This window comes from Brassica napus, chromosome A8 (assembly GCF_020379485.1).
Source record: "Brassica napus cultivar Da-Ae chromosome A8, Da-Ae, whole genome shotgun sequence".
Taxonomy (NCBI): domain Eukaryota; kingdom Viridiplantae; phylum Streptophyta; class Magnoliopsida; order Brassicales; family Brassicaceae; genus Brassica; species Brassica napus.
Window position 1 is genome coordinate 20,111,313 of NC_063441.1, and position 26,910 is coordinate 20,138,222.

Consider the following 26,910-nt stretch of genomic DNA (forward strand, 5'->3'; position numbering starts at 1 on the left):
AAAAGAAAATTTATTAAAAATAAAAATATATTTATACCTTAAAATCTAATTTAAATTCAAGGTTTAGAGATAAAGGGTGTGGTTTTGATTATAGAGATTCAAATATTTTAAATAAAAAATAAAAATTAATTTTTTCAAAATAAAAATAATAATTTTTGATTATTTTTTCATTGAGAATTATTTTTGTGATAATTGTTTTAAAAAAATGTTATTTAAGATAATTACCCTATAATTTACTTAAAATCCGAAGAAGATAAAATGAAAAATGTAATACAAAACTAAAAAGCGGGACCGACAAGAAAAAGACATCAAGTGGGGTGCCACGTCACAAGCCATAAGAAAAGATTTCATCTTTCCGATCCCAACTAGCTTAAAATCTCAAATCGCAAAAAAATAAAAAAAACAAAGAAAAAATAAATAAAGGAACAAATAAAACACTTGAGAATCTGAAAATAAAAGCTTCAAAGCTTTTAAGAGCTTAAATTATGCTTTGATGCTATGAAGTTTTAAATCTTTCGTTTGAACTTACAAAGAAAAAAAAAACTTTTGTTTCTTTTCTTTTAGCAGAATGCTCTTTTCTCTTTTCGTTTAGTTGATTTTGTTGAAGAACTCTGTTTCCTGAAACAACAAAACAAAAAACAACTTTTGTTTTGTTCTTTCCTTTCTAGAAACCATGAAAGCTCCATCAAATGGATTCCATCCCAGTTCAGCCGAAGGTACGAGCCTTTTATGTTTTAAGTTAATAAGTAATAAAAAAATATTTTCTCAAGCTTTCTTGATTTGGATGGAGTTCATCACAGTTTCTGCATTTCATGTTTTGTGATTTTCTTGGTTTGTGTTATTCTATTACAACATGGAGTCAACAGAAAGCCACAAATCTAGTTCGTTTCAGTGTATTTAATACAGTAGTTGTCACACATAAATGAATAACTTTTTAATATAAAGTTTCATACTTTACATTTTTTCATTGTTGTGATGAACAACAGGAGAGAAGAAACCAATCAATTCTCAGCTATGGCACGCTTGTGCAGGCCCTCTGGTTTCACTGCCTCCTGTGGGAAGTCTTGTGGTTTACTTCCCTCAAGGACATAGTGAACAAGTATGTTCCAAACACAAACCAAAAAAAACACTTGGACCCTTTTAACTGCAATCATCCGTCCAAAGTAATAATATGATCAATGGAATCTTTTCAGGTTGCAGCATCGATGCAGAAGCAAACAGATTTTATACCAAATTATCCAAACCTTCCTTCTAAGCTCATCTGCTTGCTTCACAGTGTCACACTACATGTAAGCCTCTTCTGTCCCCCAACTTGTAAATCAAAATCAGAGAGAACAAGAAGAAAAACTAATCATGACTATTGTGAAAATCTGAATCAGGCTGATACCGAGACAGATGAAGTCTATGCACAAATGACTCTTCAACCTGTGAATAAGGTCTGAATCTTTAGTCTCCATCATTTTACCTTATGGTAACAAGAACTTCAAAGCTGATCTCTTTGCCTTGGTCATCTAAAAATATGTATCAGTATGATAGAGAAGCATTGCTAGCATCTGATATGGGTCTGAAGCTAAACAGACAACCTACTGAGTTTTTCTGTAAGACACTTACAGCGAGTGACACGAGCACACACGGTGGGTTCTCTGTACCACGCCGTGCAGCTGAGAAAATCTTCCCTCCTCTTGTACGTCTCTGACCAAAAAAGCTACTCTTAAAAATTGTTTTTGTCTCTTATGCTGAGAAAATCTTTTACTGAGGATATGCTTGAAACAGGACTTTTCCATGCAACCACCTGCACAAGAGATTGTAGCTAAAGATTTACACGACACTACATGGACCTTCAGACATATCTACCGAGGTATGAATCCATATCAAGAAATTGGTTTATAAAAACTCGAAATCTGATTAGTTGTCTGATCACAGGCCAACCAAAAAGACATTTGCTCACCACAGGCTGGAGCGTTTTCGTTAGCACAAAGAGACTAATCGCTGGTGATTCAGTTTTGTTTGTAAGGTATATGAGTCATCTCTTAGTTAAGAAATGGACTTTACTCTTCTCATAAGAACTGTTTTTGCAGAGATGAGAAATCACAGCTAACATTGGGTATAAGACGTGCAAACAGACAAACACCGACTCTTTCCTCATCGGTCATATCCAGCGACAGTATGCACATTGGGATACTCGCAGCTGCAGCTCATGCCAATGCTAATAACAGTCCTTTTACCATCTTCTTTAATCCAAGAGCGAGTCCTTCAGAGTTTGTAGTTCCTCTGGCTAAATACAACAAAGCGTTGTATGCTCAAGTGTCTCTTGGAATGAGGTTTCGGATGATGTTTGAGACTGAGGATTGTGGGGTTCGTAGGTATATGGGTACAGTCACCGGTGTTAGTGATCTTGACCCTGTTAGATGGAAAGGCTCCCAATGGCGTAATCTTCAGGTAGGATGGGATGAGTCAACAGCTGGAGATAGACCAAGCAGAGTATCTGTATGGGAGATAGAACCAGTTATAACTCCTTTTTACATATGTCCTCCTCCATTTTTCAGACCAAAGTACCCGAGGCAACCGGGGATGCCTGGTAATGTTTACTGCCACCCATGTTCTAAAAATTGGTCTATGCACCCACCTAGGCAGCAAAATGGTCCTACCTGAAACAATTTAGAAAAAATCTGATTTATACGAATTAAATTGGTTCAAACCTTTATCGGTTTAAATCGATCTAAATTAGTTTAAATCTATTAAATTAAGCAGTAATGTCAGTACAAATCCACAAATTTGTCTTTCATCTATCTTTGATTGAGTTTATGGATACTAACCTTAAGAGGTTTCTGTTGCAGATGATGAGCTGGATATGGAAAACGCTTTCAAAAGAGCAATGCCTTGGATGGGAGAAGAGTTTGGGATGAAAGACGCGCAGAGTTCGATGTTTCCTGGTTTAAGCCTGGTTCAGTGGATGAGTATGCAGCAGAACAACACATTGTCTGCTGGTGCTGCTGCTACTACTCAGCTACCATCTGCTTATAACCTACCAAAAAATTTTGCTCTCAACGACCCTTCAAAGCTGTTGAACTTCCAATCACCTAACCTATCTCCTGTGAACTCCCAGTTCAACAAACCGAACATGGTTAGTAGCCATATCAGTCAACAGATGCAAGTACAACCAGCCATGGTGAAATCTCAACAACAAGTACAGATATCACACCAACAGCTGCAGCAAGGGGTTTATAACGCAGGTTCCGTAAACAATGGCGTGAGTGTTGTCTCTTGTCAGAATCAGTCTACTGGTTTTTCTCAATCTCAGCTTCAGCAGCAGTCAATGCTCTCTAATGGTAGTGCTAAAATGAACCACCAAAGCATAGTTGGGAATAAGAGCTCATCTCAAATGACATCACAAGAATTGCAGTTTCAGCAGCAAATGGAATTGCACAACAGTAGCCAGTTATTGAGAACCCAGCAAGAACAGTCCTCTATGCATTCACTACAACAAACTCCTCAGCAACTCCAGATGCAACAACAATCATCCACACCAAGTCCCTCACAGCAACTTCAATTACAGCTACTGCAGAAGCTACAACAGCAGCAGCAGTCAACTCCTCCTGTAAGCTCGTCCTTACAGCCACAGTTATCGGCCGCATTGCAGCAGACACAAAGCCATCAATTGCAGCAACTGCTGTCGTCTCAGAATCAACAGCCCTTCTCAGCTCCAACATTCATGCAGCCTCCACAGGTCCAGGTGAGTCATCATCAGCAACAAGGACATATGAATAACAAGCCTCTTGTTGCCGCTGGAGGATCACATTCTGGTCACACAGATGGAGAAGTTCCTACTTGTTCGACCTCGCCTTCCGCTAATAACACCAGACATGATAATGTCTCACCAACAAATTTCCTGAGCAGAAGTCAACAACAAGGACAAGCAGCATCTGTACCTGCACCTGATCCAGTCCAGAGCCGGAACAATCAAGGCATGGTGAATTTGAGGAGTGCTGCTGATCAAATCAATGTATCCACAGCGGGAACAACGTATTGTCCTGATGCCGTTGGCACTGCACAGCAGCAACAGACTCTCCCACTACCATCATTTGGATATTGCCAACAAAGAAACAATTTAGCTTGCGCTGGTAATATTGAAGCAGTAACTACTCCTGATGCACTCTATTCTCAAAAGGAGTTTCAGAACTTGGTTCCGAACTATGCCAACGCACCGAGAGACATTGAGACAGAGCTGTCGAGCGCTGCAATAAGTTCTCAGTCATTTGGTATCCCCAGCATCCCCTTCAAGTCCGGAGGCTCAAATGAGATCGGTGGCGTTAATCATTCAGGCATCATGAATGGTGGTGGACTCTGGCCTAATCAGGCTCAACGAATGCGAACGTATACAAAGGTTCAAAAACGAGGATCAGTAGGAAGATCAATAGATGTTACCCGTTATAGCGGATACGAAGAGCTGAGGAATGACTTGGCAAGAATGTTTGGCATCGAAGGACAGCTGGAGGATCCACGACCCTCTGATTGGAAACTCGTCTACACAGATCACGAAAACGATATATTGCTCGTTGGTGATGATCCTTGGGAGTAAGTTCCACGCCAATAATCTCTCTGAATCAATCAAAAATATTTCAACATTTACTGATCATCCTTGCTTTTCCTGTCAGGGAGTTTGTAAACTGCGTGCAGAACATAAAGATACTATCATCAGTAGAAGTGCAGCAGATGAGCTTAGACGGAGATCTTGCAGCTATCCCAGCTACAACCCAAGTCTGCAGCGAAACAGACAGCGGAAATGCTTGGAAAGTACATTATGAAGACACTTCCGCTGCAGCTTCTTTCAACAGATAGAAAACAAAATGATGCAAATATTCATCAAAATCAACAAACTACTACAAGGTATATATAGGACAGTGATTTGATTCGTCATTCTAACTTGATCTTGTTGTCTTCCAACCAAAACGAAGACAAAGTGTATTACTAGTGTCTCTATACAGTTACTTCAATGTAACTAAATCAATCAAAATTATATTCAGTAATCACTTTCTTTGTTACTCTCTAGGAAAACAATAAAATTAGCAAAATAGTCAACTTTTTAAATTAGAAAAAAAAACAAAACAAAAAGGATTAAAATCTCGTGGAAAACAAGAGAGGACAAGGACATCAAAAAAGAAAACCAAACAGTCTATTAGTTCTGCTGAGCTTACCCGTGTGACCACACAGTGAGACAGCCTGGTTCAAACATCCGCCACGTGTCAAATAACCCTGACACTTTGCGGCGTTTTACTCGAGCACCTAAGCACAAACGCGCTTTTGACGCTCGTTTCTTCTTCACGCGCCGTACAAAGTCAAAAACGCACTCTCTTGTTCAGTTTTCAACTCCTCACTCTCTCGTATATATAAACCCCAAAGCGGCAAATTCTAATTATTCAATTCAAATAATAACCAAAACGAACTCAAAGAGTTAACTGAAGAGCAGAGCTAAACCAAAAACAGAATCGTACCGTATTGAATTGAATTGAATTGAACCGGGTTGGTTTGTTGTTTCGGTTTAAGTGATGGAGGGACCGTCGTCGTCGTCAAAGTACAAAGGAGTGAGGAAGAGGAAGTGGGGGAAGTGGGTTTCAGAGATCAGACTTCCCAACAGCAGAGAGCGTATCTGGCTAGGCTCCTACGACTCTCCCGAGAAGGCGGCGCGCGCCTTCGACGCCGCTCTTTACTGCCTCCGAGGCAGCGGCGCCAAGTTCAATTTCCCGGATAATCCTCCGGCGATCAGCGGCGGAAGGAACATGTCGCGGTCGGAGATACGAGAAGCCGCCGCGAGGTTCGCTAATTCGGAAGAGAGTGTGGCGAGAGAGATGGTGGTGCAGCAGCAAGAGTCTCCTTCGAGGATGGAGATGGAGAGTGATTCGGAGTTTTTGAATATGCTTCCGGCGGTTGGGTCGGGTAATTTTGCTTCGGACTTCGGGTTGTTTCCCGGGTTCGATGATCTCGTCGACGAATATTCGGGGAATCGTTTTGTAGAACAGGTTTCGCCTACGTGGAATGAGAGTTATGATGGTGGCTCTGTGTCTCTTTGGAATTTTTGAATCGCATGATTAACTCTGGCAGAGAATCTGCGAATTTGTTTCCTTTTTGGGAAGTCTGACGGGCCCCATCAAATTTGTTTCATTTTGTATCCACAACTTTAGTTTGGATGTGTTTATTTTTTTTGTAATTTCCCCCCACTTTTTTGGACATTATTTCGATAATGATTCATTATCCTCCCTCAAATATTTGTTTGTTTTGTTTTTAAAATTGAATAAAATAAAAGTTGACAAAAAAATTAAAGAAAATAAAATAAAATGTTTGCTTATTATTCAAGTGAAAATATATTATTTCTTTTAATTAAATGAAATAATCAGTTACCAGGACTTGTGTTGGGTCTAAGCTTATCCATCATAGTCAATACCACTCAACCCCACTAGTATTATTTGAGTCCCATTACAACCAATAAGGCAAAGCTGTGTTGATGTTCCTAGCTTTTCTTTAACCAGCATCTTACTATTACAGTTTCCAACATCATATCATACTTAAACTCACTGGAAAAGATGATATAAGTCCACAAGTTTTTTTTGTCTTGGAGCTTGGAACTGTTGATTATATAGTTAATGTTTGAGGGATAAACAATTAGGTCTCTTGAATTTCTTCTTTAACGCTACACTTTTCACATTTCTTACACTTCTGAGTTTTGTAGATCCATTTGAAATATGCTTGCTTTACAAGCAACAAATTTAAACGTTGTCGTCACAACAAACTTGTCTCAAAAACTCTGCAAACCTCTGAACAAGTAAACGAGCATTATCAGAATCAGGAATCCTAATATGGAAGACATGATCTTCATCCTCAGTCTCCACCACTTCAACTCTTCCTCCCCATCCACACTCCTCCAGCTTCTCCGCGTAAACCCTACCTTCCCTAGCAAGTAAATCCTTTCCCGCCACCATCACCAAAACCCGCCTACACTCCAATCCAGAAAGATCCGACCCGACCACGTTGATCCACGGATCCTCCACTCCCTTCTCGCTATTCGGACACACAATCTCCCAAATCCCTTCCATGTATCTCCTCACCCCATCTTCCTGCTCCTCGAGGATAGCTTTCGAAAAGAAAAACGGATGAAACAGAGTCATCCCCGAGATCTTGATACTACCGTTCTCTTCACCGGCTCTGATCGCCATATGATGCGCGATGTTTGCTCCGGCGCTGTCTCCGGCGACGAACACTCTCCTGAAGTCGGCGTGATCGTTCACCAAATCTTCCGGTCCAGAACCGGCGACGTGAGTGAATATCCATTTGACCGCGTCCCAGGAGTCTTCGTACGGGATGGGAATGGGATGCTCGGGTGCACGGCGGTAATCCACCGAGAAGGCGATGCAGCCGGCGGCTGAAACGGTTGATGTGAGGAAAGTGTTGTAAGCCGGGGAGAAAGCGGTTTCCATGATGAAGGCTCCACCGTGAAAGTAGATGAGGAGTGGGAGTTTTTTCTTCTTCTTGTTCGCTTCACTGGTCTCGAGGGTTTGGTGAGGGAGGTAGATTCGGAGGGAGAGGTTTTTCTCCGGTGAGTAGACGGCGTCTTTGGAAACGACGCCGTTTTGAGGGGTTAGTGAAGATGGGACGAAGGTTTCTGTGACAAGGCGTTGGATTTGGCCGTTCTTGTAGACACGGAACCTTGGAGAGTAGTCGTATGCGAGTTCCTGATCTGAATCCATTGGTCGTTTGATAGAAGTAGTAGATGGATAGTTGATTTTATATAATGTTTTTTGTGGATTTGTTACACCTACCTACTAGCTTATTGTCTCAATAATTGGTTCGGTGATAAAATGTGATTAAATCAATTAGAGTCGTAAGTAGGTTGGAAACTTAAACATATGAGAACAAATCAAAAGTTATAAGAAATTTTTATGTTTAATTTTTTCAGCAATCATTCAAGACACACCACGGAAATGTGTAAATGTTTAAAGTATTATTTTTATTTGACCATCTGATACTACTATTGAATTATAGAAGGTTTGGAACAACCACAGACAGATAGATATAAGCCCATCCAGCTCAAGACCCCCAAACATAGGTCCCTTACTAAACCCTACCGACCCAACACTTATTACAATGGCCACATCCAGAACAGGTTGCTATCTTACACAACTCAAGCGACCTGGAAACAAGACTCTGCGCTAAGAGATGTGCATAATCCTGAAACCAATCCACAGGCCATACACAACTGTAAAACTAAGCCTGAAAGTTACTTTCCAAATTCAGAAACGACCTTCAGCTATTTAATAATACTTTCACATCCTTGTCTCCTACCACACAAGCGGCCCCTAGGATCTTCTTATCCTTTGACCATGTCACACCAATATTAGAACTTAACCCACCACTCCAAAAGTAGAACTATAATGTCTTTTTCTGAGGTTAAAAACAGTACTTTGGAAATAGATCAAGAAGGAAGATTAAAAATGAAACTAATATAGTCCTCAACAAAAATTGTTGTTCTTACAAAACCAGTAACAAACGAGACTAATTATGAGATAACCCAGAGAGTGGGTGTTTAGACAGACATAAGACAACACCCTCGTAAAACAAGAAACTAAAAGACAATACCACTAACAAGAATAAATCAAATACATACAAATATATGATGTTTCCTAGTAACTGAATAGTTGTTAAGAACCATGGACGCATGAACTTTTTCATATATTCTCGTTTCTTGATGCAAACGTCAAAAAGAATAGCCCGGTACGGTTTGTGGTGGTTCCGTCATATTTGAGCTGCTAAACCGAGCCAGGAGGTGGTGTTGTTGTCTCCGGTTTGAGGCTTTGAAGACGCTTTGGCTGGATCGCTTAGTTGGTATGGTGCCTTTGACGTTACTCTATCCTTTCTCTTGGCCAAGAACCGATGGAGTGAAGCTCTTCTAGCAATAGGAAGTTCTGTTAAAAAGGAAAATATATTTGTTAGAAGCTGTGTAAAAAGAAACGTTAAGAAGACATGGAAACAAAAAAGAGTTTTGAGATAGATTACCGCATGCCATTGCAGCTGAAGAGGATAGGATTGGCTCTTGTGCTGCGGGTTTCATGAGATGAGGAACTTGGTTCGAGGTAGGAGCGATGTTGGTTCTGACCTTGGTTTGATTCTTGGGTAAGTTAACAGTAGATGTGAAACCGGTGAAGCTATTAGCGGTTCCTTTGCTAGCCAGGTCCATCACTTCTTTAGCTTTCTCAGCAGAAAAGTCGTTGAACACAATCACTTCCCCGTTGTAGAATATAGTCAACGGTGCTGTTTGAGGCTCTGGTTTCACAGATCTGTTTTTAAAAAAAAAAACACACCATAAATTAGGCAAAAAGATTTTTTAAAAAAATATTAGCTTTACTAATCAGCTTTATATTGTCTGAACAGAACATACCTAGTAGTAGTGGTTTGTGTCATTTTGAGGACTTCTTCTTTCTTCGGGAGAGAGGATGATGAGGAAGAGAAGCTTGGTTGCCTAGGAAACAGATTCTTGGGTTTAACATCTTGAACCGTCTCCATGGGAGCAGCTTCACAAGGGAATAAACTCATGGTAGTTGTGGGCTGACGTGAGTTGCCTGCAAAAATATGATCCAAATAAATTGTTAGATCTCTTGAATATGTAGATGTGAGAAACCGGTTCCTCTGCTTGGTTCCGGTTAACAGATTCGATTCTTGAATTCAAAAGTAGAGAAAACTAATCTAAAAAGAAGGAGAAGGTGGTGGTGCATTACCGTTGACTTCAGGCTTGCAAGACATCCCTAAGCTGAGATCTCCAAAGCTACCGTTCTCTTTCAGGTACTGACTCAGCCGACTACACGTCAGGGAGAAGCTCGGCTTCCTGGAGAATCTCCGAGCAGCGGCGGAATCAGAGCACTCCATAGAACTTGACATCATTTTAACAAAGTTTCAGTTTCTGTCTTGTTCTTTTTCTTCTTTCTTCTTGCAAATTGAGATTTGTCACGAGGGAGAAATGTTGGGTTGGTTGCTGAGTCCTCCTCTACCTCCAATACCAATATATATAATACTTTTATAGTTTTAAATGATGTTTTGTTTAATTCGTGAGTCCTTAGAAAACACGTGTTTTATTTTTACTATTTTATTTGAATAATAATCCGGAAATATCTCTGGGTGCACTGTTCTCTTTAACGCTTTCCTGCCGTTTAGTTTAATTACAATTCTATCCCCTCTTCACGACGCTACTTATCCTATATTAGTATTAAGGGTTGTTTGTTTGCTGGTAGGACGAAGTCAAACAAAACCGCAGACACTCACACTGCACGGTTAACTATTTTACCCATGTAGTGGTATTGCACAACTTGCAAGTGAAGAATAGACGTTGTTCTTGTTGTATCTGTTTCCTCATTAACCGTTTTTGGTACACTAATTAGCGCTTTCCCATATGAAGTCAAGTGTAGGATCTATACTATGCTTTTTAATTTAGTTTGATATCCATGAAGTGCTCCTTTTAAGCCGATTAGATAGTCTATTTTTACAGATGTCAGTGTAACGTTTTGAGAATGAGAAATTTTGTTAGCAGAAAAAATTACTCCAAGGTTGTATAAATATGAGATATTAGTAGCTGCAAAATTCTGTATTTGCTTATATCACATAAGTAAAACATTGTTGAAACAAATGTTGGGTTGAACTCGAATAAGTACACTGCACACTAACTTCTTTAGTAGCTTATGAAATATATATGCCTGGCCTATAATCTATATTCACAATTAGTGAAAATCATTTAGAGTGTATAAACAAAGTATAAACTAAGTATAAACTAATTATATAGGATATTCGATAAAGCTGATTAATAAAAATATATTTTACTAACTTTTTTTTGTGAAAGATACATTTTATAACTTTAATAATGAATTTGTAACTGAATCATGAAAGATGCACCATGTTAGTTGAGTGACTCTAAGTTCGTGTCCTCCACTACAAAACCAATCATGGTTGATCATTATAAGTGTTTAAAATAGCAAAGGACCCATTTTGTAACAGGTTTTAGATAAATGACTATGAGTGATGGTTAATCTTACAGGTTTGGCTACGGTTGATGCATGAAGGAGATGTTAAATCTTTTTATGGTAAGCATACTTTTTCCTCATGGTTTTGGTGGTAAATATTTGGATCTGATACTAACAAGAAATCAACCGAACACATCCAAAATGTATTTTCTCAAATGTGGAAAAATATTATAAATAGTGAATAAGAGACGAGCAAAACGCGTTACAAGTCAATAGTCAACCCTCTTTGGCATATTGTAAGTTTGTAAATTGTAACGTGCTATTATAATTTTGAATATGATCAAACCATTTTCAACCTAATTATTATAGAGTTTACTAATGCATGATTCCTGCAGAGATACAAACTAGTGTTTGTTTCTTAAGGTCAACACTAGCGTTTCTAATTATTATAGAGTTCACTAGCGCGCGATTCATGCAGATATACAACTAGAGTTTGTTTTTATGGGGTCAGAAGTAGCGTTTATTTCTTGAGGAAAAAAAAATTACAAACAACTAAAGTCTAGGAGCCGTCTATTAGTAATTAAATGCGGCGGAAGCTAAAGAATTGAAGTCAATCCACATGTCGGCCGTCACAATTGATTAACTCCATGAACCATATAATAATTGAATCAAATAATCAAAATTAATTCTGAGACCTAATAAAATGGAGCGTATAGTAATATCCGGCAACTGCGACTAATCCATATGTCAAGGGTACTATAGTCTAACTTGATGAAACGTAAACGAAGCAAACTTTCACGGCGTTAGTACTGAGAGTGGGTTCCAGTTGAAGACAACTACACCACCCACATGTTTTGTCGACCACGTTTTGTTATTATAAATAGTAATAAAGTTAGAATGATATTTAAAGAAAAAGAAAAGCAAAGAAACTATTACAAAACAAGGAGAAAACCTGAAAGAAGGGGCAGCAAGTGCACGTTGTCTGTACCAACCTGACGTGATGCGTGTCCAACTCTTATTGGTTCTATACTTATATAATATTTAAGTTTATTGGCTACAAAACTTATACGAAACAAGGCTATGGGGATATAAAATTAAATAGGATTAGTTTAAACGAAAAGGTTTGTAAAACTCGTGGGAAATACGTGTAGTGGTTGGGGAAGGTATACAGATCGGCGAGGCAAGTTGAGTAACGTGTCCATTTATATATGTTTTTACAACTTTTCATGCACCATTTGAGTTCACCTTTTAATTCACGACTCTTATTTATTTGTATTGTATCATAGTTTAGTGTCGTAGTACTTGTTGATGATAATCATATTAAAGTTTATTTATTTAGTGTCCAATATAATATACAGATGAAACTTGGAGGCCTATCTTTTTTTAGGGTATTGTTTTAAGAGCAAGGAAAATTGTAAGAACTTGTGGTTGACTTTTGATAACCGTAGCTTCATACGTAGCCACGTTGTATAATTAAAACAAGAGAATTTGTACTCCCTACACACCACTTTTCCCCTATTTGCACTCTATACTCTATATCCCTCCAATTTTTTTCCCCCCAACATTACCATTTTCCCCCCATTCAATGATATCCCACCTTTGTTAGTATATTTAGCTAATTTACTCTTAAAACAATACTGATGTAACTTACAATGACGCGTCGAATACATTTTCTTTTTTAAAACAATACGCACATGAAATTTCTAGAAATTATCAAACAATGGTTCTGCAGTTTCGTTTTGTTACATGTACAATAAAGTAACGCATATGGCATGCGTTTGTTAAACTTTCAATGAAAATTATAAAGATGTAAAAGGTAGAAAATATCATAATATAGCAAACAAGAATACAGTTGATGAGGCGCCACATGCGTGTTGGCCATTATTTGGGTCGGTGGTGGTTTGCAGAATATAAATATACTACTACTGTTTGGAACTGAGCTAATTAACTTTAGTGGTGGAACATGCTTCTCGTGACATTAAACAAAGATTATTTCATAGATTTATAAATGTATTAAAATTACAAATAATCTATAACAGTGAAAAGCGATGAAGAGAAACAAATAATTTTCACATTGGTCCCAAAATTTACGTTTATGTACACAAATGACCGTGAATTAAAAAAAACACTCAAATGTCGTAATCAATATCCGGCACAGTGGACTCAGTCGCAGGCTTAACAAGACGACCTTCCTCGTCGTAAACATCAAAGTTCTCACATGGCCGAGGGAAAATCGAGCCAACGACTCGTCCTTTCACGAACGAACACTGAAATATATGTTTCTTCTTGTACGTTAATCCAACTGACATGTCCCGAAACGTCACATTCCTCACAGGAATCTGCTCGCTCCCATGGATTCGGACCGGCACTCGCACTCCTTGTCCGTGGATTCCTGAAAAACTGAACCCCGAGAGTGTAGGATACGCTTTCCGGTCGTAGTTATCGTCAGCATGCTCGTTGTAGTCCGTTTTGATCACGATACCAACTCGTACGTTGTCTAGTGTTACGTTCTTGTAGGTTATGTTTTTGATGTACCCGCCTCGTCCTTGAGCTGTCTTGATTCTGACTCCGCGGCGTGAGTTCCAGATGAGGAGATTCTCGATCGTCACGTTTGATATTCCACCGGACATTTCACTTCCGATTGATACACCAGCACTGTCGAAACATAAGATCAAGCTATCAACAGACAAACTTATTATCACGAGTAATCAATGTTCAAGTAACAATCACCAAAACATGCATAGAGCTTTCCTTATTTGTATAAAAAAAATGAAGTGAAACGTGAGAACAGAGGAAACTCTATACCTGATAACGGAGCGGACGATGAGATTACGGATAAGAATGTTCGTAGAAGGTCGTCCATAAGCAATCCCAAACTGATCCCATCCACTTTTAATCGCGATGGCATCATCCCCGGTGCTAATGTAACAATCCTCAATCACCATATCCTCACAGGAATCTGTTCACGGGAAGAAAAACGGTTCAAAAGGGTTTAAATTTAACCGAAGAAGAGACACTAAGAGGTGAATGAACATACCTGGATCAATCCCATCTGTGTTTGGTGCTCCGGTGACAGGAGCCAAGATGGTGACATTCCTTATCGTCACGTTTTTGCAGTCATACGGATGAAGAGTCCAAAACGGTGAGTCACGCAGCGTAACGTTAGCGATAACTATGTCACTCGACCACATAATTTGAACTAAAGGTCCCCTCGTATTGTTGAGAAGTCTTCTTTGATGCTTCTTCCACCAAGATTGCCCTTGTCCATTTATCGTCCCGTTATGACCTGCACGTTTCCATTCATCAACCACTGTCCCATTATCACAATTCTACACACCAAGTCCAAAATAAGAATCACCAACCGGTTATAACAACGTCTTTGAGGTTTTGACCATGGATTAAGCTTCCATAACGAGGTCCAGGACGCTCTCTACCGTAACCATACGAAGGTAACGGTGGCATTAAAGGCCAAAACTTCTCGTCCTGATAGTTAAAAAGTGACACATTCAGTAAACAATGTCCACACAAAAACCACTAAAGTCTAGAAAAACTAAAGCCTCAAGCACCATTAGTCTCAGCATTCTCACTGTCTCATTGATCTACACAATAGAAACAGAACCAAGCAAACACATTCAGCTTCAAGCCCTATTAGTCTCAGCCTTCTCATTACACACTCTAGAATCTATCACCAACATCTCCAAGACTCATACTAAACTCATTTGCAAACCAAAAATAGCACTTGTCATCCACTTGATTCGTACCTAACAATCTCCATTCAACAGAACCAATCAAAACACAGTCCATATACTACTCACTGCAACCTAGAGATCTCATGCTATAAGTTTTATCGTAGCTAAAATCTCAATACTGACCTAAACAGAGCTCAATCACCAATCAAGCGTCTATAACAATCAACCAATCAAAACACAGTCCATATACTCTCTGTAATCTAGAGATCTCATGCTACAAGCTCAATCAACAAAAACCAAATCAATTCCACAAACCTCAACTCCAAGAATCTCACAATCCTCAGCGAGAAACAGAGTCATACGACTAGTGAGATTAAACGGCGCCGTAAGCCACCGTCCAGGCGGCACATTCAACTGTCCCCCACCACCGCCGCCAAGCTTCGAGATCTCCACCACCGCTCTCTCAAACGCCTCGGTATTAACCGTAACCCCGTCGCCGACACCTCCGAACTCCTTCAAATCGAACACCGCAGGCCTCAACCTCGGCACCGGCCGCAACGGTTTAGCCCTGCCGAAGACCGTGAACCTCCCTCCGGCGACGGGGCCGACGACGTAGCCGCCGATGTAGGAAGTTCGCTGCCAGAGGAAGACGGAGGCGAAGGCGGCGATCCAGAGGAAGGCGAAGAGGAGAGTCTTGTGGGAGGCGATGGTGGAAGCGAGGAGGCGGCGCTTGGGGTCGAGCTTTTGGAGGTGGGATTGGAATCGAGAGGGAAGGAGAGTCTCCACCATCGTTTGTTTGTTTGATTCACATGGAGGTTGCGAGTGAGATCTAAGGCGATATAACGTAAAGAGGATCTCGGGGAGGAATCTTTCGATGGTTGAGTAGTCTGTATCCGAAGCTGGTGAGTTTGGTGTGTGATTCGATGGGCTAGAAACTAAACCGGTTTGTTTTGGTTCAATTTCAGTGGGAATTAAATCTATTTGGCATTTCAAATTAACTCCTTAAGTTTGTCAAAGTTCACATTCTGCCAGGTTATTCGGGTTTGACTGTTTGAGTCAAAGTTTTCAGTTTTTTTTTTTTTTTTTTTTTGATGTCAAATCTCCTATAATTCAGATTTCATATGCATGCTTTAAGTAATAAATAAAAAATACATACTTTAAATTCATATAAACTTTATAGTTCTTTCTAGCATTTATATTGGATTCATTTCAGATTCAAATTCATTTTAGATTCAAATATTTTACGGTTGGATAAAAATTATATGAAACTAAATATTTGAATATCGTAGATACTTATTTAAGTTTCGAATATTTATTCTACATATTAATTCAGAAATTTAAATCAATTTTTGAGATTTCTATTTTTTTTGTATATTGCATTCAAAATTATTGATAGCTAATCTAGAAGAGTTCCATATCATCCATCAATAAATTTCATGAATCTGGTAGATTCGCTCAGATTCAAGCTATCAATTGGAAAACCTCTCCTAGGCCTGGGCATTCGGGGTCCCAAACGGGTTTCGGTTTTATCCAATCGGGTTTTGGTTTTTCGGGTTTATCAAAATCGGCCCCATTCGGATTATATGAAAGTTCGGTTCGGGACCGGTTCGGGTTCTATCGGATTCGGGTCGGGGTTAGTAAATCTTCAAATAACCGGTACAACCCAATATACTTTCGGGTTCGGATCCCAATCGGTTTTTCGGTTTAAAAGTACCTGATTTTTACCTATTTTATAACCAAAACATGAGTAAAATCGGTTCTTCAGTTTTAAAATACCTGATTTGTAACTATTTTGTAACCAAAACTTAAATAAAATCGATTCAAAAATAAGGAACATCAACCTTGATCATTCAAAATCAAACGAAAAGTAAACATATTTACTGATAAAAAGAAAACCAAATAAATAAAAGCATAAAATGAAAACCAATTTCTCATGAAATATGAGAATCATTGTTTAACGAAAACAAAATCAAAATCTAAATACTTCAAGATTCAACGGCCATCTTCAACCATCAACCTTCATGTAATAGTACCACCAACCTTCATGCAATAGAACCACCAATCATCATGTAATAGATAAGTATTTTAGATGTTCAATATTTCATAGTGTATTTTGGATACATATTAGAAATTGAGATCATGTTTGGTACAAGATCTTTTCGAGGTTTTGAATGTTTTGGGTTTTATCGGATATCAATTTAGATTCGGGTTCGGTTCAGATAATACCCATAACCCGAAATACCACAAAACAAGATCCATTTGGTATTTATGTCGGGTTCGGATCGTTTCGGATTCATTTTTATCGGATCGGATTCGGTTCAGATTTTCGGGTTCGGTTTATTTGCCCAGCCCTAACCTCTCCGGTGGAATTTTTATAGATATCAAGTGTCTTTCTGTGTTCTCTTCTTTTCGTTTAGCTCTCAAGAGTTTAATATCACTGCTGATTCTCTGGCAAAAGCAGCATTGTGTAATCACTCTATCTTTTACTAGACTTCTCTTCATCTGATTAAAGTGTTTGTTGTTCAAAAACAAAACATGTAATATATCTTCATTTCTCAGAAGTTCAATGACTTAACTAACAATTTTTGAATTTTGTCTCTTTAGAAAACAACGATATACAAATAATTAAATTCATAACAATAACGTAACTGACACTATACACCAAAGTTATAACATCATTTGGTTGCTTATACAGCCATAAGAAAATTATATTCGCCGCAAACTAATCTCAATCAACGTGATCATTGTGATGTAAATGCCTGCAAAACAAGTTCCAAGTACCAATGAAAGTCGGTCAATACACAAAATCATCAATACAATGATCTTTCATCATTGACATATTAAACTTACAGAGAAGACGTTGCAGTGACCAGGATCAGCGAGATGAGCCATGAGATTCTCAATTGGATCTTGACTAGCACTGTAGTTAGCTTGGAAACAAAACCCAACGAAAGCAAGCATCGCTAACCGTCCGTTTTTAATCTCTTTAGTCCTCATAACCATGACCGGATCAGGAGAACCTCTCCCCCACATCATCGGATCGAACCATAAACCTCCCGGGTAACCAACATCCGGTTTAGGATTCGTCTTGTGCGGATACTGAGGCTCTATGTCCACCGAACCCGGTTTGATAAAATCAGCCCAACGTCTACCTTCAGCCCAGCCCATTAATACTAATTGGACAACGAATAAGGTAGTCGAATCCGCGAAATACTCGCGTGACCCTGCGTCGTACCATGAGTAATTCTCGATGAAGCCTAACCGTTCTAGACATTCTGGTATCAAGATACCGGTTACTGCTAGCATGGCCCACCGGCTATGTATGAGCTCAGCTTGTGCAAACCATCTGAGGGTCTCCGGGTCAGACCCTATATAACGAAACCGGTTTAGTTAAATTTCGGTTAGTTTTGGCAAACCGAACTGAGTTTTCATGTTTACATACCTAGACCAAGAGGATCGAAACCGAAATCACCAGGAAGACTGCCATCGAGCCACTTAGGTGGAGAAGTACCGGGGAACCACATAGGACGGTCCGGAGGAAGTGGTTCACAGACACTAGAAACTTCTTTACCGGCACGAACCACCACCAAACGCTGACTTGTTCTTCCATCGACACGTGATGAGAACGCTCCTCGTCCGTTTTCCACTCTGCTCGTGGATAAAGCGAGTGTGGTGGAAGTGAGAGCAGAAGCAATGGCTAAAGCCATCTTTGTAAATGTTCTTGTGACTCTCCTTGTTGCTGTGAGTGTATATGGACTCGCATGTTATGGGCTTTGTTATCCAGAAGAATTTGTGAAGCCAGTGTTACGTGACACGTGTACGGTTCGATGTGAATGATAACCTTTTTTGACGGATAATTATATACGATGATTGGTGAAAAGTGTGAAACGATACAAAATTGTATAAATTTATCTTAATTCTAATCATGGACTATAACCATCAATAAAATTTAAAAGCTGATTCTGAACTATGAAATGAGGTTGTTTAGTTATAAGTTTCTTATTGATTTCGTCATTTATGTAAATAACTATAAATATTGGGCAAAACAATGTAATTATAAATTAAATAAACGCCCAGTCTGACTTGTTCATATCAAAGGAAGCTCTTTTTAACTTCTCTTGGCAACGAACTCATCCACGTGTCAAAAAACTGATACCCTTAACCCACGGCGACGATGTACCGAACGGCGGCGAAGCGTCTTCTCGGCGCTGGTTTAACAACCAGCCGCCTCCTCCGATCCACCATCATCCCTTCTTCTTACACTTCCAATCTCTGCACTTCATCGATGGGTCACACCGAATCACCGATTAGTAATCAATCGGGTCCCACGGGTACAGGGGAAGGACCTCGTAGGAAACCAAGACCCGAGTTCGAGGAAGAGCAGGCTCGTGTTCTCTCAGCGTCTCTCCGTCACGTGGTGAGTCTCTGAACGCCGTAAAGTTTCCGTTTTTAATTTATGTAATTTAAGAGTTTTCTGCAGGCGAGGTTAGGTTGGACGGAGGAAGCGATGATGGCTGGTTCGAGAGACGTTGGTGTGTCTCCTTCCATCGTTGGGTCTTTCTCCAGGAAAGAAGCTGCACTTGTCGAGGTATATATGTCTGTCTTCAACAACACTCTTTTGAAAGCTATAAACTTCATGAAAGCTTGAAACTTTGTACTCTTGTTCAGTACTTCATGGATGAATGCCTACAACTGCTTGTTGATAGAGTAGACTCTGGATTGGATTTGCAAAACCTGATTCCGAGTGAACGTATCTCCAAGCTCATCAGAGTTCGGTTAGAGATGCAGGTGCCTTACATTTCAAAGTGGCCTCAAGCTCTTAGCATTCAAGTAAGTTTTGGGGCTGGTTCTTTTTGTTTTGTGATAAGCTTATGCATATATTCTGATGTTTTGGATACATCTCCAGGCGCATCCGGTGAATGTTCCAACGAGTTTTAAGCAACGGGCAATGTTGGTTGATGAGATGTGGCACGCTGTTGGAGATGGAGCCTCTGATTTGGATTGGTATGTGAAGCGCACTGTTCTCGGAGGAGTTTACTCAACCACCGAGATTTACATGCTTACCGATGACTCCCCAGGTTCTTAAACTCCTCTCTCTCAAATGCATTGTGCTATTATGCGGTTGATGAAAAATAACACAAGTTTTGAAGTTTTGTTATCATCATTATTTCATGCTGAGCAGAGTATCGCGAAACATGGGAGTTCTTGGATGACAGAGTCAAAGATGCTTTTGATCTGAAGAAAAGCATACAAGAGGTATACAAATAGAACCTTTCTTGCTATGCTTCATGCTTGTTACTATTTACATATTTGGAATGAAAGTTCTCACTGGAGACAAATTGACATATTGTGTGGCAGGCCAAGTATTTTGCACAAGACATTGGAGCTGGAGTTGGGAAATCGTTTCAAGGACTGATGAATGGAGTTATGCAGACCATGTCCACAAGGGGTGGTCGTAGTAGCTCTTCCTTTTGAAAAGATCACACACAACTTAAGACAATGAATCTGCTTCATATACATTGAGTTATGCTATAATAAATTATATCACTATGTATGACTTGAAATGTATAAAACTTTTTTTGTTGAATAAAACCACTGAGAACATTGATTTTCTGAAGTGCATGATGTTGTGATATGTGAGTGAACAGGAGAGAAAGTTGTGTAATCTTGGGTTCAACTTATTTAGGAAGGTTGTTTAGCGTTCGAATACAAACTATAGGGGCTTCGATGTAATTAATCAAAATTGAGGATAGTTGTAGAGAAAGCTTTTAAATATTCCATTTTGACCCCGAGAAGTTTTAGAAAAGTCAATTTTGGATGGCAGCTATTTTAAGCTGAACTCGAGCCAAGCTACAAACTGATTTGGTTTTGGAGTTTAGACAAAAGCCTGAGAGATAGAGAGTTTCTGTCGGTGAATATCGGGGAAGATGGTGAAGTCTTCAGAAATCGTGAAGAAGCTCAATCTCAGGTCTCACCAAGAAGGTGGTTTCTTCTATGAAACGTTCAGAGATTCTTCTGTTCTCCTCTCCACCTCTCATCTCCCTCCCACCTGTAACTCTCTCTACCTCTCTCTCTCACTCTTGTTCCATTATGATTTGTAATCTTACTTGTGTAATGTAGTCATTTAGATCCGAGTTTGGTTGAATTAAAATCGCTGATATTAGAAAATAGTATTGCTTGATTTGTTTTTGGAATTACTGTTTCAACAACCCACAAAATGTTTATTACAGATCATCTAGAAAGTCTGATCCTTTTTGTTTTGTGTCTGAAACTGTGCACAGTCAAGGTGGACAGAGCTGTGAGCACAAGTATCTACTTTTTGCTTCCATCTGGTAACGTTTCTCGTCTTCATCGCATTCCAATGGCTGAAACCTGGCACTTCTATTTGGGTGAACCCCTCACTGTAAGTGTGTGAAGAAAAAATAATGATTTTTTTAAATGTTTTTTTTTGGTTCTTTGTCTTAATAAACCTCTGTTCTTTGTCTTGGATCTCAGGTAGTGGAGATCCACGATGATGGGAAGTTGAAATTCACGTGTCTTGGTCCTGACCTGGTTGAAGGTGACCAGAAGCCTCAGTATACTGTCCCTCCAAACATCTGGTTTGGTTCTTTTCCTACAAAGGATTTTCATTTCCCTCACGATGGGACTCTGCTTAGAGCCGAGCCTAGAGACTCGGAGAACCATTTCTCTCTTGTCGGATGCACCTGCGCTCCCGGTTTCCAGTTTGAGGACTTTGAGCTTGCCAAACGCTCTCACCTCTTATCGCTGTTTCCTCAACATGAGTCGCTGATCACAATGCTCTCTTACCCGGAGTGATGATGGGTGTTACTGCTAAAAGAAGAGACTCTCTATGTTGTTTTGTTACTGCAAAACCTTACTTATGAACCAACCATGTGAAGTTGTAACTGTACTCTTTGATTTCACTTTTGAACTATCTTTCTTTGTTTTTTTTTCAAGTTGTGGATTGATCAAATCATGTTCAGCATAGAGAAAAGCTTTAGTTTCGAATCAAAGTTTTATTCAAGAAACAGAGCTGAATCAGCTGATGATTTACAAGAGATTCCAAGTTATGACTTATGAGGATTTATCAGTGTTATCTGCACACACAGACGCTAACGACTAAAACATTATGACATACAATAACAACTAAAACTAAGGTTTTGATTTTTTTTTTTTTAACAAATATTTATTTTCTATAAATGATAATATAAACTTTTAAAATTTATCCCCATTAATTGTTTAACATGACATTTCTAAAAAGTAAAATCTTATAGTTTAAATTAAGTAATTTTTATTTTATTTTTAAAATCATCAATTATATCATCCACGACTTGTTGACAAAAAAAAAATATGACTTGCGCATCTACACAATTTTAGAATATGACTTGTCGACTTATGTTTCTTTCCACTAAGTTTTGTTTGAACCCAACAAAAAATCTGTATCCAACAAAATCAAAATTATACATGATCAAAGAAAGATCAACACAATACAAAAGTTATGTTAATCCAGACAAATATGAAAACAAACCTTCATGTTGCAAGAGACATAAATAAGCACATGTATGTGTGTCTGTATCCAAGAAATTCCTTTTCTGTAGATGATCTTTGATATCCTTGAATAGCTTAAGGAGATAAAGATGATCATAGTGGTCCCATGTTTTCAAAGACACAGTAAACACTAAACCTTGAAGCCAGATAATGCCAGCAAATCAAAAATTGGGTTCAAGTTTCTATAAACCCTCGAAATCACCGTTTCTCTAGCACATTATCCCATCTTTGTGGACTTTGTTGAATGTTAGTTCAACAAAATCACATTCTTTAAATATAAAAAATGGCTTAAGAGATCAAATCAAGCAACTAGTTGAAGGAAAACACATGGATTTGTCTGTTCTTTATACTTTCCCCCCTGAAGCAACTATACAAAGTACCAGGCCGTACAGAAATTACATGTAGTGTGTAAGGTAAATGTACAAACTTACTTTGAAGCTTTTTAAAACCGTTTCTTATAACTAGTCTTCTCCACCACATGCACAGCAAACATTTGTGCAACACTCAAAGCAAGCAATGCAAGCAAGCGCTGTGAAAAGCTGCGTGAAGACAAGGACACATTGATCATTGAGCTTGGTGCAGCATTGGACACAACACATGCAGCAACATTTGTTGCACAATGAGACACAACAGCTCGAGGCAGCCTTCACGAACTTCTCAGCAGCATCAGGTGCTCTCTGCTCTCCATATCCTGGTGGAACATTCTCTCTTGTAGCTGTTATATCACCAAAGCCTATACTAAATTTTTGCAGTGGGATTGTTCTTGATATCAGCTTTTGTTTCTCGCTGTTGCTCGCTGTCTGTTGAAAATATTTGGTGTACATATGAGTTTTGTAAATTTTGTACTAACTTAATTGATGTGACTATACCTTTTTCTTTCCTCCAGTGTCACTTTGTTTTGATGCTTCTTCTGTGTTCTCCAGTTGGATCATTCTAGTATACTCAGATGGTACGCCGGTTTGGATGCTTAGTTTAGTAACCTGAGAAGAAGAAAACTTAGAAGAGAATGAAGAAGATAACCATGAAGAGAGGACAAACTTGAATAGTAAACGAACCTTTTCTATTAGCTGTTTGTCTTCTGACAACCATGCCTCAGCAGTAAGCAAGTCAATCACATTCTTTGCAAACACCTGCGTAAGGGAATGACAGTTTATGTTAAAAACACATGTCTTTAGAAGGAAAGATAATGAGAAGGAAGATGATCTTTTACTTTGTCAAGAGGCATGTCTTTTGCACTTTGTACAGTCAGCTTTACAGAAAAGCTGCTAAAATCTCCTAGCAGACCATTGGCTTTCACATTCTCAGGGAACTTTCCTCTGTATCTCCCATATATCATCAACGGACTTGAAGACGTCAGATCAGGAACGTTTGAAGGGTATACCTATTAGTAGTCACAAGTAACACTTTCAGTTTCCATGCATCAAAAGCAGAAAAGAAAGAAAGCAATATTAGTATAGAGGCACACCTCAACTTCATCAAGATCCTGCAGAGGCTCTATCGTTATATTCAAAAGAACAGTAGATAAAGCCCTTGTAAACAATTTGTCTATCCGTTCCTCGATATGATCTGTATACATCAGAAAAAGGAAAAAAATGTCTAAGAAACTATATTACATATAGTGTATCTTTTGGAGGCAAAGTGTTACCTGTGTTATAAACTGATTCATGCTGGCCTCTTGATAGATTTGCAAGCGTTTGCAGGAAGTAGTGATTACAGAAAACACCTGAAAATTTTGCAAAGAGTTCACATATGAAGAGGTAAATAAAAAAAGATAATCAAAACCATGGAGGAAAGTTTTACCTAGCCCAAAAGTGTGTATCCGTGGAGACACTGATCCACCACTAGCAAGACGTTTCTTCATCACATTACATATGTGTCTCTCATCTTCAACAGACCCATCTGTTACAAAGAAGATCATAGGAACAGAGCCGCGAGTGTTCGAAAGCATTTCCACAGCCTGAAAATATTGAAACAAGTTTGGCTATTATCACCAAAGTTTTAAAGCTTTTAAAGCTACAAATGAGTGAGGGAAAGACCTTCTCTAGAGGAGGGAGCATGTTTGTACCATCTGCGACAACAAAGTTCTTGTTCATCCACTCAATGCCTCTTTCAACAGAATCTGAAGTTACCAACTCCATTGAGGTTGTAAACAGAGAAGTATCATCACTGAAAGTGATGATGTTGAAGGAATCTCCGGGACTAAGCTTAGATAGAGCTGTAGATATCGCGTTGTTTACATCCTCAAGAGGTTTACCAGTCATGCTTTTACTTATATCAACAACAAACACAACCTCCCGCTTGAATGCCTGAAGTAGAGTAAAAGAAACTTAAGATGTAATTCAAATAGCAATCATTAATATAAAAAAGTACAAAATCAAACCTTAATTTTTTGCTGCTTTCCTGGGAAAAGATAGAATGAGAATACATCTCTCTGATCCACATCGTGAACTGGCGCAGATTGAAGAAAAAGTCCACCAACTATATTACTTGAAGAGGCCTACCACAATAACATAAAGGGATAAGCAATCTTTACAGCATTGGAGCATGAACAGGCACCAGGGAGAGAGTTAGTACCGTGTAAGAAAAGCTAAAGTCTGTATTCGACCACTTCAAAACATCTGCTTCATATGAAAACCTCAACGTCCCTGCGTTTCTCATTTTCTCCTATAACACATGAACGGAATCAGAAAGTGTTGGAAAAAAGATCTCACATCGAAAAATTAGAAAGAAACTAAGTAATATATAAGAGATTTGGGTCAATCCACTTATTATCAATTGGTTTTAAGTTACGGTATTATGGAACCAGACCTTAAGTTGATGACTGCATCCTTTACTAATAACTTCTGTTCCGGTTCCGGCATCAACACTCAAGTAAATCTTCTCCCTCTTGGAGATTTTCTTTACAGCAGGAGTCACATCAGGCCCGGCTCAAGACTTACGTGGGCCCTGTGCTATATATTATACAAATTATTTAAATAATGATAAAACTATTAAAACAGTGACGTGTTTCTGGTTTTTCTTTCCTTCTCAACGCTACATAACTCCACACATTTTATTCGCCCCCCCCCTTATGTTAGTTGTTGAATAATGATATAATGATATTTTTCAAAATTTTGGACCCTTGATCTTAAGGAAATTTAACAAAGAAATATAGGGCCCTGTGCCTGTGCACCGTTTGCACACCCCTTAAGCCGGGCCTGAGTCACATACTCAGGAAAGTTAAAAGGAATGTCTAGGAAGAACTCTCCTTCCTTATACGTCAGCTTCTGGGACCAAGACATCTTGATGGCGAGGTTGGTACCTCCATCAACCTGTGAAAACAATAGATATAATCATCATAAAAGAGAAATAAACAGACACAAGAGGCAAAAACATTTTAAGTAGAACCTGTGGTACAGTGAGAGTGAATATGTTTGGTTTCAAGAACCCTCCACTTTGAGGTTGCGTCGTCTTCTCCAACTCGTTACCATCTTGAGCCGCGATCAGTTGCGTTGCGTAAGACTTTCTAGTAATCTCGACCTCAACACCTAGAATCGAACCATGTTCTCCCATAGGAACAGCAATACGACAATCACATCTCTTGCTTCCCATGACGCAGTGGACACGCCACGTTCCGGTGACGGTTACAAGAGCCGTGTCGAGGTAACAATCGACGTTGAGCTCGATAGCGTTCATCTGGAGAGGAATCAGAGCCGGTGGGTAGCACCTGCCGTGCACGTGAGGCTGGTAGCTAGGTAGGTCAGGATTATCCACTATTCCCGGGTCGGGTATAACCGCGTAGACCATGGGGGACGAAGGAAGGTAGGCATGCACCGTGGAGGTTCTCTCCATCGGCGGAGCTAGCCTCGGCGCCGCGACGGCGCGATCGTTACCGAGATAAATGCGTTTCGCGAGTTTGAGACCATCTTCCACCGCCCTTGCGAAATCCTCCGCCATCTTGAGGACGGCGAAGAGATATTTTGTCTCGGGGCTTGGTTCTCTCTTTCTTTCCTAAATTTTCTCCGGAAAATAATCTGAGAGGAGGATGTTCCTTTCTTCAGACAACGAGGGAAACAAATCACTTGGGAAGTTCTGTCTTTTCCAGCGCATTTTTTTTCACTTTAATTATTTCAATTTATATAATTCGTTTATGATTACGAAAGTACCCCTTTCCTTTTTTGGCGCGATCGAGATCTAACGGTTGATATAAGTATGCCGACAAGATACAAATACGCGAGAACGAATTGTTTTTGTACACGTTGCAATATATGGTGGACCCACCGTAGTATAAATGTGGTTGAAGCATAGGATTCTAGACTTTGACGTTCTTCAACGGTAAAGTCTCGTGGATGCTTGTGCGGGGTCTCACGTGACGAGCCGTTGGCTCATGGGCTTTCTATGCGCTTATTGGGTTGGTTGGTGGGATCAACTGACGTATCACATACACTTACTTTTGGCTGGATTACTAAAAAATTGCTGGATGATTTTCCTGATATAGAATTTTGGTAATATGGTCTCAACAAATCAAAGACTTTATAACTTGAATAAATAGTGGGATTACAATACAATGGTTTAAATAGTTAACGTGGAGATATGATTAATCCATGCCCTTTGAGATTTGCAATCCAATTACAGAAATAATAAGGTGTTTCATTAGTGGATGATTGTTATATCGTAACCGTTTGATAGCTCAATCC

At 39.3% G+C, this 26,910-nt stretch overlaps 9 protein-coding genes across 10 annotated transcripts; 4 read left to right on the forward strand and 5 right to left on the reverse strand.

Moving 5' to 3' along the window:
• Window positions 1-372: 372 nt before the first annotated feature.
• On the forward strand, window positions 373-5,042 carry LOC106361960 (auxin response factor 19). The gene is made up of 10 exons (XM_013801774.3): window positions 373-716; window positions 987-1,099; window positions 1,194-1,289; window positions 1,380-1,436; window positions 1,529-1,684; window positions 1,774-1,858; window positions 1,924-2,014; window positions 2,079-2,578; window positions 2,838-4,575; window positions 4,656-5,042. The coding sequence occupies exons 1-10, from the start codon at window positions 674-676 to the stop codon at window positions 4,837-4,839; spliced, it is 3,063 nt and encodes a 1,020-aa protein (XP_013657228.2). The 5' UTR covers window positions 373-673; the 3' UTR covers window positions 4,840-5,042.
• A 217-nt stretch (window positions 5,043-5,259) lies between these two features.
• LOC106359294 (ethylene-responsive transcription factor ERF017-like) lies at window positions 5,260-6,341 on the forward strand. The gene has a single exon (XM_013799019.2). The coding sequence runs from the start codon at window positions 5,547-5,549 to the stop codon at window positions 6,075-6,077; it is 531 nt and encodes a 176-aa protein (XP_013654473.2). The 5' UTR covers window positions 5,260-5,546; the 3' UTR covers window positions 6,078-6,341.
• A 14-nt stretch (window positions 6,342-6,355) lies between these two features.
• Window positions 6,356-8,245, reverse strand: LOC106360168 (probable carboxylesterase 1). The gene has a single exon (XM_013799756.3). The coding sequence runs from the start codon at window positions 7,737-7,739 to the stop codon at window positions 6,762-6,764; it is 978 nt and encodes a 325-aa protein (XP_013655210.2). The 5' UTR covers window positions 7,740-8,245; the 3' UTR covers window positions 6,356-6,761.
• A 227-nt stretch (window positions 8,246-8,472) lies between these two features.
• Window positions 8,473-10,039, reverse strand: LOC106361961 (protein TIFY 10A-like). Its single transcript, XM_013801775.3, has 4 exons — window positions 9,765-10,039; window positions 9,428-9,608; window positions 9,046-9,326; window positions 8,473-8,954 (listed from the first exon to the last, which is right to left on the reverse strand). The coding sequence occupies exons 1-4, from the start codon at window positions 9,925-9,927 to the stop codon at window positions 8,785-8,787; spliced, it is 795 nt and encodes a 264-aa protein (XP_013657229.2). The 5' UTR covers window positions 9,928-10,039; the 3' UTR covers window positions 8,473-8,784.
• A 2,936-nt stretch (window positions 10,040-12,975) lies between these two features.
• On the reverse strand, window positions 12,976-15,597 carry LOC106361963 (probable polygalacturonase). 2 transcript variants are annotated; one of them, XM_048738102.1, is made up of 5 exons: window positions 15,002-15,597; window positions 14,360-14,480; window positions 14,035-14,283; window positions 13,803-13,956; window positions 12,976-13,652 (listed from the first exon to the last, which is right to left on the reverse strand). In XM_048738102.1, exons 1-5 carry the CDS (start codon window positions 15,473-15,475, stop codon window positions 13,127-13,129), a joined length of 1,524 nt encoding a protein of 507 aa, XP_048594059.1. In that variant the 5' UTR covers window positions 15,476-15,597; the 3' UTR covers window positions 12,976-13,126. The 2 variants fall into 2 exon arrangements, with proteins under 2 accessions (XP_048594059.1, XP_048594058.1); XM_048738101.1 differs by having other exon boundaries at window positions 12,976-13,673; window positions 15,002-15,585.
• A 1,656-nt stretch (window positions 15,598-17,253) lies between these two features.
• On the reverse strand, window positions 17,254-18,447 carry LOC106361964 (photosystem I chlorophyll a/b-binding protein 6, chloroplastic-like). Its single transcript, XM_013801777.3, has 3 exons — window positions 18,129-18,447; window positions 17,537-18,054; window positions 17,254-17,445 (listed from the first exon to the last, which is right to left on the reverse strand). Exons 1-3 carry the CDS (start codon window positions 18,391-18,393, stop codon window positions 17,428-17,430), a joined length of 801 nt encoding a protein of 266 aa, XP_013657231.2. The 5' UTR covers window positions 18,394-18,447; the 3' UTR covers window positions 17,254-17,427.
• A 324-nt stretch (window positions 18,448-18,771) lies between these two features.
• Window positions 18,772-20,303, forward strand: LOC106431838 (ubiquinone biosynthesis protein COQ9, mitochondrial-like). Its single transcript, XM_013872664.3, has 6 exons — window positions 18,772-19,103; window positions 19,167-19,274; window positions 19,355-19,516; window positions 19,593-19,764; window positions 19,869-19,942; window positions 20,045-20,303. Exons 1-6 carry the CDS (start codon window positions 18,861-18,863, stop codon window positions 20,159-20,161), a joined length of 876 nt encoding a protein of 291 aa, XP_013728118.2. The 5' UTR covers window positions 18,772-18,860; the 3' UTR covers window positions 20,162-20,303.
• Window positions 20,304-20,469: 166 nt separating this feature from the next.
• On the forward strand, window positions 20,470-21,699 carry LOC106361966. Its single transcript, XM_013801779.2, has 3 exons — window positions 20,470-20,737; window positions 20,968-21,089; window positions 21,182-21,699. Exons 1-3 carry the CDS (start codon window positions 20,614-20,616, stop codon window positions 21,500-21,502), a joined length of 567 nt encoding a protein of 188 aa, XP_013657233.2. The 5' UTR covers window positions 20,470-20,613; the 3' UTR covers window positions 21,503-21,699.
• An 819-nt stretch (window positions 21,700-22,518) lies between these two features.
• On the reverse strand, window positions 22,519-26,337 carry LOC106361967 (inter alpha-trypsin inhibitor, heavy chain 4). The gene is made up of 13 exons (XM_048738104.1): window positions 25,622-26,337; window positions 25,441-25,545; window positions 25,043-25,150; window positions 24,809-24,898; window positions 24,615-24,731; window positions 24,271-24,540; window positions 24,035-24,191; window positions 23,880-23,957; window positions 23,700-23,800; window positions 23,445-23,615; window positions 23,290-23,364; window positions 23,104-23,214; window positions 22,519-23,034 (listed from the first exon to the last, which is right to left on the reverse strand). Exons 1-13 carry the CDS (start codon window positions 26,168-26,170, stop codon window positions 22,696-22,698), a joined length of 2,271 nt encoding a protein of 756 aa, XP_048594061.1. The 5' UTR covers window positions 26,171-26,337; the 3' UTR covers window positions 22,519-22,695.
• Between the last annotated feature and the right edge of the window lie 573 nt (window positions 26,338-26,910).

What these genes read in the sequence shown, in the direction of transcription:
- LOC106361960 (XM_013801774.3), top strand. Translation starts at nt 674, where the DNA reads ATGAAAGCTCCATCAAATGGATTCCATCCCAGTTCAGCCGAAG. An exon ending in CTCTTCAACCTGTGAATAAG is followed by an intron (nt 1,437 to 1,528) that starts GTCTGAATCTTT and finishes AATATGTATCAG; the next exon opens with TATGATAGAGAAGCATTGCT. An exon ending in GTTGGTGATGATCCTTGGGA is followed by an intron (nt 4,576 to 4,655) that starts GTAAGTTCCACG and finishes TTTTCCTGTCAG; the next exon opens with GGAGTTTGTAAACTGCGTGC.
- LOC106359294 (XM_013799019.2), top strand. Translation starts at nt 5,547, where the DNA reads ATGGAGGGACCGTCGTCGTCGTCAAAGTACAAAGGAGTGAGGAAGAGG.
- LOC106360168 (XM_013799756.3), bottom strand. Translation starts at nt 7,739, where the DNA reads ATGGATTCAGATCAGGAACTCGCATACGACTACTCTCCAAGGTTCCGT.
- LOC106361961 (XM_013801775.3), bottom strand. Translation starts at nt 9,927, where the DNA reads ATGATGTCAAGTTCTATGGAGTGCTCTGATTCCGCCGCTGCTCGGAGA. An exon ending in TTGCAAGCCTGAAGTCAACG is followed by an intron (nt 9,609 to 9,764) that starts GTAATGCACCAC and finishes ATATTTTTGCAG; the next exon opens with GCAACTCACGTCAGCCCACA. An exon ending in ACACAAACCACTACTACTAG is followed by an intron (nt 9,327 to 9,427) that starts GTATGTTCTGTT and finishes TTTTAAAAACAG; the next exon opens with ATCTGTGAAACCAGAGCCTC.
- LOC106361963 (XM_048738101.1), bottom strand. Translation starts at nt 15,475, where the DNA reads ATGGTGGAGACTCTCCTTCCCTCTCGATTCCAATCCCACCTCCAAAAG. An exon ending in GTGAGATTCTTGGAGTTGAG is followed by an intron (nt 14,481 to 15,001) that starts GTTTGTGGAATT and finishes TTTAACTATCAG; the next exon opens with GACGAGAAGTTTTGGCCTTT. An exon ending in CACAGATGGGATTGATCCAG is followed by an intron (nt 13,957 to 14,034) that starts GTATGTTCATTC and finishes TCCCGTGAACAG; the next exon opens with ATTCCTGTGAGGATATGGTG.
- LOC106361964 (XM_013801777.3), bottom strand. Translation starts at nt 18,393, where the DNA reads ATGGCTTTAGCCATTGCTTCTGCTCTCACTTCCACCACACTCGCTTTA. An exon ending in TTTCGATCCTCTTGGTCTAG is followed by an intron (nt 18,055 to 18,128) that starts GTATGTAAACAT and finishes TTCGTTATATAG; the next exon opens with GGTCTGACCCGGAGACCCTC.
- LOC106431838 (XM_013872664.3), top strand. Translation starts at nt 18,861, where the DNA reads ATGTACCGAACGGCGGCGAAGCGTCTTCTCGGCGCTGGTTTAACAACC. An exon ending in AAGAAGCTGCACTTGTCGAG is followed by an intron (nt 19,275 to 19,354) that starts GTATATATGTCT and finishes ACTCTTGTTCAG; the next exon opens with TACTTCATGGATGAATGCCT. An exon ending in GCTTACCGATGACTCCCCAG is followed by an intron (nt 19,765 to 19,868) that starts GTTCTTAAACTC and finishes CATGCTGAGCAG; the next exon opens with AGTATCGCGAAACATGGGAG.
- LOC106361966 (XM_013801779.2), top strand. Translation starts at nt 20,614, where the DNA reads ATGGTGAAGTCTTCAGAAATCGTGAAGAAGCTCAATCTCAGGTCTCAC. An exon ending in CTCTCATCTCCCTCCCACCT is followed by an intron (nt 20,738 to 20,967) that starts GTAACTCTCTCT and finishes AACTGTGCACAG; the next exon opens with TCAAGGTGGACAGAGCTGTG. An exon ending in ATTTGGGTGAACCCCTCACT is followed by an intron (nt 21,090 to 21,181) that starts GTAAGTGTGTGA and finishes CTTGGATCTCAG; the next exon opens with GTAGTGGAGATCCACGATGA.
- LOC106361967 (XM_048738104.1), bottom strand. Translation starts at nt 26,170, where the DNA reads ATGGCGGAGGATTTCGCAAGGGCGGTGGAAGATGGTCTCAAACTCGCG. An exon ending in GATGCAGTCATCAACTTAAG is followed by an intron (nt 24,899 to 25,042) that starts GTCTGGTTCCAT and finishes CATGTGTTATAG; the next exon opens with GAGAAAATGAGAAACGCAGG. An exon ending in ACTTTAGCTTTTCTTACACG is followed by an intron (nt 24,732 to 24,808) that starts GTACTAACTCTC and finishes TTATTGTGGTAG; the next exon opens with GCCTCTTCAAGTAATATAGT.